Below are 10633 nucleotides of genomic sequence, written 5' to 3'. Positions count from 1 at the left end.
GAGCGTGGTCGGGGCGGGGCCCGGGAGGTCACGTGGGCGTGACCTCGGTGACTTAGCTCGCCCTGTTCTTCATCGCTCAGACGCGTTACGGCCATGAATTCTTGGGTTAAGGGCAAGAGTTGCTTAGCAGCAGGCTTGCTGCAGCACCAGGTGGCCATCGTCACCGGCGGGGGCACGGGCATCGGGAAGGCCATCGTGAACGAGCTCCTACATCTGGGTGCGTGAGCAGGTCCCTGGGCTAGGGAATCCAGAAGGAGGGGTCCTCAGAGGCTTGTTTAACCGGGGAGGGGCGGGGGTTTCCCGGTTCGGGAGCCAGCGGGTGGTACGCGGGCTTAGGAGAGCGTGGAGTTGCAAAGCCAAGGAAGTGTAGCTGTGGGTGAAATTAGAATCGCGAGCGAGAGTGGGGAGAGAGTTCTTTCTAAAAAGTCGTGGACAGGCGTTGGATGATGAACCACTATTTGTAAACTAAAGGGCAAATTTCGAGCCAAAGGTACATGCCCGAGGTGGGGGTTAAGGAAATGCGTGGAAGCTTGCTATGGAATTAATTATGAAACCATTGTCATTATTAATATGGAATTATGGAATCGTTATGGTCAGTTAAATTATTCATATGGAATTGGTTATGTATTTTGCATTAATTCTAGGGAATTTCCTGGCGGTCCAGTGGTTAGGACTCAGCGCTTTCACTGTAGTGGACCCAGGTTCAAAACGTGATCAGGGAACTAATATCCCGCAAGCCATGCAACTGTGGGCAAAAAAACCTCTGTTTTTTCATTCTGTTTATTGCCTGATGAATGATTAGGAAATATGGAAAGACTACTGGAAAAGTTTTTAACATGTGGAGAGGCTCCCATCATATAGTCTTGAATCTCTTTTAATATTTACCTTGACTTGGGAGTTAAGTAGGTAGTAATGGCCATGAAGTTTTTCACCAGGGTCAGATTAAGAAATGCTAATTCCCCCCTTTTTTTCTTATTAAGATGTATTTTTTCATTTTTTTAAAGCATACTTTTTTAAAGTTCATACTATGTGCGGAGCTTAACTTGACTTGGGTGAAGGGAGGACTTTGTGAGTACATAAGGAGGAAAGAAACCACAAAATAGAAAATAAATAAATATGAAAATGTAAATCCTCGTTGAATTAAAAAATATATATGAATAAAATTTGAAGGTACATGAAGAAAAACATTTGCAATATGCAACAAATTTACTGTATAAAGAGATCTTATAAATAAGGGAAAGATCTAACACACTGATAGAAAAATAGGCTTATGATAATGGGCCACACATTTTAAATAAAGAACTAAACAAAGGCAGTAAGTGCATGAAGAAACAGTCAATTTTTTGGCAATGAAATGCAAAATATAGCAATAAAAAGGTCCATTGTTTTTCTAACAAAATTTTAAAACATTAGGGAGAATGAAAATGTTGATGACAGAGAGGACAGGGAAGAATGTAAAATATCGCAAGCTTTCTAGAGGTTAGCTTAAGGGAAAAAATCCAAACATGTTAACAGTGTTTGTGCTGTGTGACCTAGTAATTCCTCTGTCAGGAATTTATTCTTTGGAAATAATCAGGAACAGGCACAGATATGTGTAAAAGAGTATAATGTTCAGTAGTGAGATGTGATAAGGGAAATGAGTAAATCAGTAACAATGAAATATGCTGCTAGACTTTATATTGTCAAATGCATACCATGTAATTTAAACAGTAGGATTCTAAACAAAATATAGCATTCCAATTTAATTGTTAATGAAAAATCTATATGCAGGAAAGACTGGAAAGAAGTTTACAACATTGTTTATCAGCAACTGCTTTTTCTGGAAATGATTTGAATGATGAGTGGTTAAATTGTATTCATTTTTCAGATTTTTTTTAATGAACATGTAAATTGTCTTTGCTTCCCATATGTTTCTAATTCTCGGCACATAGTATGAGCTTAAAAAAATGAAAAAATGCATCTTAATAAGATAAAAAAGGGAAATTAGCATTTCTTAAAAGTCCGTCTAGTCAGGGCTATGGTTTTTCCAGTAGTTATGTATGGATGTGAGAGTTGGACTATAAAGAAAGCTGAGCGCTGAAGAATTGATGCTTTTGAACTGTGGTGTTGGAGAAGACTCTTAAGAGTCCCCTGGACTGCAAGGAAATCCAACCAGTCCATCCTAAAGGAGATCAGTCCTGAGTGTTCATTGGAAGGACTGATATTGAAGCTGAAACTCCAATACTTGGGCCACCTGATGTGAAGAGCTGACTCATTTGAAAAGGCCCTGATGCTGGGAAAGATTGACAGCAGCAAGTAAAGGGGACAACAGAGGATGAGATGGTTGGATGGCATCACCAACTCAATGGACATGAGTTTGAGTAAACTCCGGAAGTTGGTGATGGACAGGGAGGCCTGGCGTGCTGTGGTCCATGGGGTCACTAAGAGTTGGACACGACTGAGCGACTAAGCTGAACTGAATCTGACCTTGGTGCAACTTCATGGCCGTTACTCTCTACGTTACTCCCAGCACCAAACTGTATCCCTGTTCAGGAAAATCCATAAGAAAAGTAGACTCGGTTGTCATTTTCTGTGAAGGTCAGATACCAGGCTTCACAGCGGATTGATCAGATCCTGGCTCAGCCTTCCAATGTACTTGTAAAAAACAGTAGTGGTGTATCAGAAATACATTCCCTACAATGAAAGACTATGCAAATACCTTTTACTCTGAGTTGCTCAGCTTAATTTTTTTCTACCAGAATTAATGGCTATTTCTGAAAATTGTTACAGAAACCCAAATCAGGCAAATTAAACAATAGCCAATTCTCTTTTCATTGAGAAGGCTCCTATTTTTTGGCGTGAGATACAAGTTGGATTTTGAGGCAAGTGGTGATTATTGTGTTGTCTTTCACATCCAAATGATTTTGACTGTTCCTTTTCGATGAGAATGGTGAAAGCCCTAGCTCACAAGAGTAGGATATAGTGAACAGAATTGGAACTCTCTTTCATCTATTTGACAGATGCTGTTAGACAAAGGGAGCCCTGATTCCATCAAGGGATATTGAACCTAAGACCATTCGCATTGAATTCAAGCCAAATCCTTGTCTCTGTCCTCAAGTTAGTCACTCCCTTTCTATGACAGTGGCTCAGCTGGTAAAGAATCCGCCTGCAATGCGAGAGACCTGGGTTTGATCCCTGAGTTGGGAAGATCCCCTGGAGAAGGGAAAGACTACCCAGTCCAGTATTCGCCTGGAGAATTCCATGGACTATACAGTCCATGGGGTTGCAAAGAGTTGGACACGACTGAGCAGCTTGTACTTCCACTTTCTGTGACAGTGCATAAAATGAAAGTAGGAATTGCAAGTGGAAATTGTGAGGCAGGACAGCACTTTTTGTTGCTCTGGTGACTAGGTTCTTACCAACACCTGGGACCTAGAAGGTGCTGAAATGGGGCACTCTGAGTTGAAGGTTGAAAGGAATCAGTATCAACCCAGGCAAAAATCAATATATTTGGCTACAATTGCCTCAGATGTGGAAATGACTCATTATTTGCTAGTTATTTCAGTACCTTGTTCTAAGCAAGTTTATCGGTCTGAGTTTGTCTTGCAACTCATATAAACAAAAATGTCCATCCAAATCATGTAGCCTAAGGGTGAGGAGAAGGATATTATCTGATAATTTTCTAAATTTCTAAATGGATTTTCTAAAATAAGAACATTTAGTTATTTATTTATTGCAATAAATTCAGGCAGTATTGAAGTATATAAAAGAAAACTAAAATGAGCTTTCCCATTCTGCCCATCTCCTAAACCCCCTTCTATAAGTCACCCACATGCACAAATATACACACGTGTATGTATTTTTTCGTTTATAAAACCAAGACTGTAATATTGTTGTTGTATGCATATGTAATAATTTATTTAACCGTTCCTTTAATGGAATTGTAAGTTTCTAGTTTTACCCACCATTGCAACATTCTGCCTTGTAATACCTTTATACCCTGGTTCAAGTTTATATACCAGTTAAAATAAATAGCCTTTTAAAGTTGTGTCCCAGAATAGTTCTACTAATATTAAATAACTCTCCAGAGGCGTTCAGCATTCAGATAGTAATTAGTGATAATTTGATAATCTTCTAATTAGATAATTCCTGTGAATAATCCTAGTTTGAGACCTTGGACAAAGCAGGCATTACTCACCTAGAATTCTTGAGAAATTTTTTTTTTTTTAATGTGGCTTAACTTCTTAATGTGGATTTAGGAAGAGTTATAGATATCCAATTTCCTTACCTTGTTCAGCCTGTGCTCTACTCTGGAAACTAAAACAGATAATGCTTGTCTTGAAGGCAAGAAAGATTGAAGAAAGAAGGGCACAGGGCAGAGGCCATGGCTGATCCAGGGGAACTCGTTTCTCCTTTCCATTTTACTAATCGGATTAGTTCTTCCTCCTAACTCAGGGAAACTTGGTTAGACCTGGGCTGAAAATGTGTGTTTCAATTCTTTCCCCTCCTGAGGAGGGGAGAAGTTTCCTTTTGGAAGCAGAAGCAGAAAGGAATAACAGTACTCCTAACAATATAATATATGCTTTGTTGAAAATTACGCATTAATTTTGATAAATTGAATTCTGTTTTAGTCTTGTCTTACAAGGAATTCATGGTGAATTTAATACTTGTTTTGTAAAGCTCTCAGATTACCTACCAGAATTTCCAAAAGTTGTCTGCATATGGAATTCACTAAATTATAACCTAAGCTTGAAAGATAGTTTTTTTTTAAGTGCCTTATTTTAATATGGAGAAACTACCTCCTCATATACAACTAGTTTTGGCCAAAATGCAGAGCCGTTTTACTTTTTAACGTTTCTAAATGTCATTTGTTCCATATGTTAATATTGAATGTGTGGGCTGTTTGTAGTGTACCGGTTATAACAATGACAGGGTCCCAGTCCTCCAGGAGACAAAAGTGAGTGGGAGGAGACTGTGAATTATCATCCAGTGCAGGCTTAAATGCTCTCTTAGTGTAAGGGATACAGCGGGCTTCCCATGTAGCGCTACAGGTAAAGAGCGCGCCTCTCAATTCAGGAGACATTCATGTAACAATTAAATGCTGTCCTCATACATTTTGTTTCTACATATGTGATAAAGCCTACAATACATTGATATCATTTTTACTTTCAACAGTCACCACCTTTTGCAGGATTTGAATAGAAATAAGTCTTCATATTTATTTACTCACATAGTGACCATTTCTGGTTCTCTTTCTTCTTTTCTATAGATTTAGATTTTCATCTCGTATCATTGTCTTTCTGCTTAAAGAACTTCCTTTAATCTTTTTGTAGTGAAGTTCTGTTTTCATGAATTCTTCTGAATATTATATGTGTGAACGAATCTTTATTTTGCCATTATTTTTTAAAATATTTATATTATTAATTATTTAATAGATATATATATAGTTTAACAGAAGTGGGAACATTAATATATTTATGGGAGGAGAAAACACAATGGCAAGCAGTACATTTTTCAAACCCCACTGATAACATCAAACAATTCAGACTTCATTTTAGTGGATAACAGCACCATTCATTCTTCCCTGAAACTGGAGTTTAAATCTATTTTCACTGGGTAAGAGTTATAGGTTCCAAAACGCCCATCTCCTCTCCCCACCCCTAGTGCCTTCAAGTACTTGTCTTGGCTTGCGTTGTTTCTGAAAAGAAGTTTTCTGTCTTTCGTGTGTCTTGTGTTCTTTTTCTTTGGCTGCTTTTAATATTTTCCACTGTATCCCTGGTTTATTTAATTATGCTGTTGGTGTTATTCCTGGGTCTCTTTTTATTAATTCACTTCTCTCCTCATTCTGGGTTGTATTTCCTTGCTTCTTTGCGTACCTTGTGGTTTTTCGGTGGATGCCGGACATTTGAATTTTACTTTGTTGGAGGCTGGTTTTTTATTTTTTCTGATGTCTTGTTACTCTTAGAACATCTCTTTTTGACTGGACTCAGAAGTGGAAGCTCCCGGAGAGGACAGCCTCCCTCTCTTGGCAATCTGTTCCTGCCATTTTTCTTTGGCTTCCTTCAATCTGTTGACCAAAAGTTTAGTATTCTGCAGGCTCTGTCCTTATTTTTCTTAAGTAGGCTGTTTCTTCAGAGCAATATGCCTGTGTGTGTGTTGCAGAACACGGGGAGTAATAAGATGCTTAATCTTGGGTGCTTGGGTCCTAGGTAACTTTGTTACTATCATTGTATGGTTATTTTTGTAGTCTTGCAAACATTGCTGAACTTTGTTCTGTGATGTACTTAACTTGGTAGCAGTTTGATACTTTAAAGAGGCTTTCTTTCTGTTAAGTACTGTCCTAAACAGTCTTTAGTCCCGGATTAATTATGCTTCACACTTGAGGCCATACCCTCCAGTTACTTTGCTCAATACCTTGTGAGAGTTTTTTCCTGGTTGGAACACTAACTTTTGCCTAGTGCTGGACGAGTGTCAGAGTTTGTTCCTTCTATTTATTTTGATTGGTTCTCTTTTCTCCTCAGATTGTATCTTTTCTCCAATGTACCAATCAGTGCTCAGTTGAAGATCTGAGGGAACTCTCGAGATCTCTGGAGTTCTGACCCTGTGTATCTCCCTCCTCTCTCTGTTCCTCTGTAATCTAGCTGTCTTAGCCTCCCCAGACTCCCAACTTCATCTCTTCTACCCAGGAGCCTGCTGGGCTCTGAATGGATTCTTCCTGCCTATGCTTCAGTCTGAAGACTCTCTCTAGGCAGCAATCTGAAATAATAATAGGGCTCACATTGTTTGTTTCCTGTGTTCACTATCACTGCCCTGTGCTCCCTGATATCCAATGCCTGGAAATCCTTGTTGCATATATTTTTTCAGTGTTTTAGTTGTTCTAGTTGCTTTGTTTGAATTAGGATCAATTCAGTTCCTATTACCATAGTAGAAGTTCTCATTCATATTTCTATTCCTATTCGTATTTTCTAAACATTTTTGCTTTTGGAATGTAGACAACTAATGAAAATATATCAATATTTACCTGTTCTCTGACTGTTGTCTCCTCAGGATGTAATGTGGTCATTGCGTCCCGTAAGTTTGATAGGTTAAAATCTGCTGCAGATGAACTGAATGCCAATCTGCCTCCTACCACCCAGGCTCAAGTTACTCCCATAAAATGTAACATCCGTAATGAAGAGGAGGTAAAGCTAATCTCTCTTTTTTTTTTTAATTGAAATATAGTTGATTTACAATGTCATGTTTAATTTTTGCTGTATAGCAAAGTGACTCAGTTTTATATAAATATATGTATATGTGTGTGTGTATATTCTTTTTCATGTTCTTTTCCATTATGGTTCATCACAGGATATTGAATATAGTTTCGTGTGCTATATAGTAGGACCTTGTTGTTTATCCATCCTGTATAATAACTTACATCTGCTAATCCCACACTCCCAATTCTTCCCTCCTCCTTGGCAACTACAAATCTGTTCTGTATATCTGTCAGTCTGTTTTTGTCTTGTAGACATGTTGATTTGTGTCATATTTTAGATTCCATATATAAGTGATGTCATATAGTGTTTGTCTTTCTTATTTCACATAGTATGGTGTTTTCAAGGTCCATCCATGTTGCTGAAAATGGCATTATTCCATTGTTTCTAATGGCTAAGTAATATTCCATTGTATGTGTATGTATATCTGTGTATATATATGTATATAATTTTGTATATACACATATAACACATCTTTATCCATTTATCTGTTGATGGACATTTAGATTGTTTCAGTGTCTTGGCTATTGTGAATAGTGCTGCTATGAACATTGGGATGAATGTATCTTTTTAAATTTTAGTTTTTTAGAGGTATATGCCCAGAAGTTGGATTACTGGATCATATAGTAAGTCTAGTTTTCGTTTTTTGAGGAAGGCAAATCTATCTCATCATTTATTCATTTGTTTTAATTTAGAGTAGCTGTCCCCAACTCTGACTGTGCTTTAGGTTTTGCCGTGGTAGCTGTCTTAGATGAGGTTCACTAGAAGCAGAGCCTGTGAAGGTGATTCTTGAGCTAATGATCTATTGAGCAAGTGGCCTCAGGAGAAAGAGAGGAAGGGAAGACATGGAGGGAAGCCAAGCAAGAAGAGTTTAGTCTGGAGGTTACATTTCATGCCTTCTGCCCTTTAACTCATTTTGTAATGTCTATTTCATCACTCTCCAATATTCTGAGTTGGTTGTTTACAGATTGTTACAGATTATTGGATGAGTGATACTAATCCTTGGATAAATCTTGTCATCAAAATTCTAAATTTAGCATTATGATCTATGGGTATTGAAACTGGTGACACAGGATTTTCAAGTTTATTCATTGTGACTACATCTTCATTTATTGTGGTTCTCAGAGTTACTATTCACTGTGAGATACTGTAAGCTCTGCTACTCTCCTAAAGCAGATGTGATAAAGTCCAGGTAGCAAGTTAGTTATTAATCAGTTCACTCTTAAAATTTTATTTGTTTGCTGGAGTATAATTGATGTACAATATTACATAAGTTGCAGGTGTATAATATCATGATTCATAATTTTTAAAGCTGATACTCCATTTATAGTTACCATAAAATATTTGCTGTATTCCCCATATTGTATAATATATTCATTTAACTTATTTTATACCTAATAGGGTATAGCTCTTAATCTCCTCCCCCTACGTTGTTGATCCCTGCTTCCCTCTTGACACTGGTAACCAGTAGCTTATGCTCTGTCTCTATGAATCTGCGTCTTTTTTTTTTGTTCTATTCACTAGTTTGTTGTACTTTTTAGATTCTACATATAAATGCTGTCATACAGTATTTGTCTTTGTCTGTAACTAGTTCCCTTTTATTGTTTTTCTTTAGGTGAATAATTTGGTCAAATCCACCTTAGGTATTTATGGTAAGATCAATTTCTTAGTAAACAACGGAGGAGGCCAGTTCTTCTCTCCTGCAGAAAAAATCAGTGCAAAGGGATGGAATGCTGTGATTGAAACCAACCTGACGGGCACCTTCTACATGTGCAAAGCAGGCAAGTGTGGATCAGTAATCCAAAAAGTCAAAGTGTATTTATGTTAAGATCATAGGGCACCTGAAAGAGAAATTGTTAGGAGCTCAGAAGCTCCATGTCATCAACACTTATTGCCCTAATTTAACTTATATACAATATAGCCATGTAAATTCCTACATTTCTGGAGAGTAATTTGGCAGTGTTTTAAAAATATGAATTTGCTTGATCTGTTGATTTTATTTCTAGGAAGTTATCATGTAAAAATGATTAAGAATTTGTGCAAAGATATAGCTACAAAGTGCTTCATTAAATTAAGGAAAGCTCCATACTTATTTTGTTTTTAAGAGATGAATCTGTTAAATCTGTTGTATGGACCTATTATTTCCATGAAACCTTCAAGGAGAATACCAGAGTCCACAATTTTTCTGACTAATAAGTAACTAGCACACATGCATAGTTTTTGGATCAAAGGTTATCTTTCATAGGTGGTAATATTCAACCCTGAAATTGGATAACTGAAGAGTTTCCTTACAAGCTACTCAAGACATTTCTACACTGCAAAATGTGAAATGAGTATAATTCTGACCCACAGGGTCTTCACCCCAACATGGATTAGGCTTTATATTCTTAGTATTTCCAAATCAAAGGTCTTGCAGACATTTTCAGGCTTTATCTTTATCTAACTGATAATACAGAGTTCTATATTAATTGTGATAACAGGATTGACTGCTGAAGTGTAGCGATCCAGAAAAAAATAGGAGCTTGAATAAGATAGTTGATTTCTCCCTCACATAAAAATTCAAGGTGTATGGTCCAGGGATAGTATGGTAGTTTCATAATCATTAGGGAATAAGGATCTTTCTTCTTGTTTACTGTCTTTAACATGTCCATCCCCTAGTCCAAAATGGCTGCTTCAGTTCCTGCCATCATAACCGCATTCTAGACAGCAGAAATTCAGAGAAGTGTAAAACTCATTCTTTTTAACAGCATTGTCTGGAAGTAGCACCATTACATTTACTGACATTCATCATCAATTAAAACTCAGTTAATTGATTATACCTACCTATAAGTGATACTGGGAAATAGAATCTTTAGCTATGTGCCTAAGTACAAATTCAATTTCTTGTAAGAAGAGAATGAGTACTAGGAGACAGGTTTTAGTCTCTTAACTCAGCCTTCATAGTTCAGCGCTTTGACATCTTCCAGCACTCAAGTCATCGATCTCTTACAAACCTTAAGTTCCATTAATTAGAACTTTTCAGAGTCTAGATTCAGTTATGATTTTTATTAGCCAGAGTTGAATTAAAGAATCCAAGGCCTGTAGTTTTTATTTTCTGTTTACTTTAAACAATGGGACTTTTGGTTTTGACAACAAGGAATATGGAACATACATTTTTCTATACCAGAATAATAATAGTGAAAAACTGAAAACCATTTAAATATTTATTAATTGAGTGAAGTTTTATACATCTATAGCATAGAGTACTATGCAGCCACTGAAAATATAGGTACAAAAGTCTACTTCTCAGTATGAAAAGATATTCCTAGATATCACTGAGTGAAAAAAAAGGTTTAAAACATTCTATCCAGTGTGATCACATTCTGCAAAAACAGTATGTATTTATTATATGGCTGTATATAAAT

The 10633-nt window shown here is 37.0% G+C and overlaps 1 protein-coding gene across 1 annotated transcript; it reads left to right on the top strand.

Moving 5' to 3' along the window:
• Nucleotides 1-51: 51 nt before the first annotated feature.
• Nucleotides 52-9072, top strand: LOC122426812 (peroxisomal trans-2-enoyl-CoA reductase-like). Its single transcript, XM_043445993.1, has 3 exons — nt 52-217; nt 7027-7160; nt 8845-9072. Exons 1-3 carry the CDS (start codon nt 94-96, stop codon nt 9055-9057), a joined length of 471 nt encoding a protein of 156 aa, XP_043301928.1. The 5' UTR covers nt 52-93; the 3' UTR covers nt 9058-9072.
• The last annotated feature ends 1561 nt before the right edge of the window (nt 9073-10633 follow it).

Source organism: Cervus canadensis, chromosome 24 (assembly GCF_019320065.1).
Source record: "Cervus canadensis isolate Bull #8, Minnesota chromosome 24, ASM1932006v1, whole genome shotgun sequence".
Classification (NCBI taxonomy): Eukaryota; Metazoa; Chordata; class Mammalia; order Artiodactyla; family Cervidae; genus Cervus; species Cervus canadensis.
Note: the sequence above shows the minus strand (reverse complement) of the source record. Positions and strands in the feature narration are given on the sequence as shown.

Excerpts from the sequence above, each read along its gene's own strand:
- LOC122426812 (XM_043445993.1), top strand. The coding sequence starts at position 94 with ATGAATTCTTGGGTTAAGGGCAAGAGTTGCTTAGCAGCAGGCTTGCTG. Across the intron at positions 218-7,026 it reads GAACGAGCTCCTACATCTGG|GATGTAATGTGGTCATTGCG; the intron begins GTGCGTGAGCAG and ends TTGTCTCCTCAG. Across the intron at positions 7,161-8,844 it reads ACATCCGTAATGAAGAGGAG|GTGAATAATTTGGTCAAATC; the intron begins GTAAAGCTAATC and ends GTTTTTCTTTAG.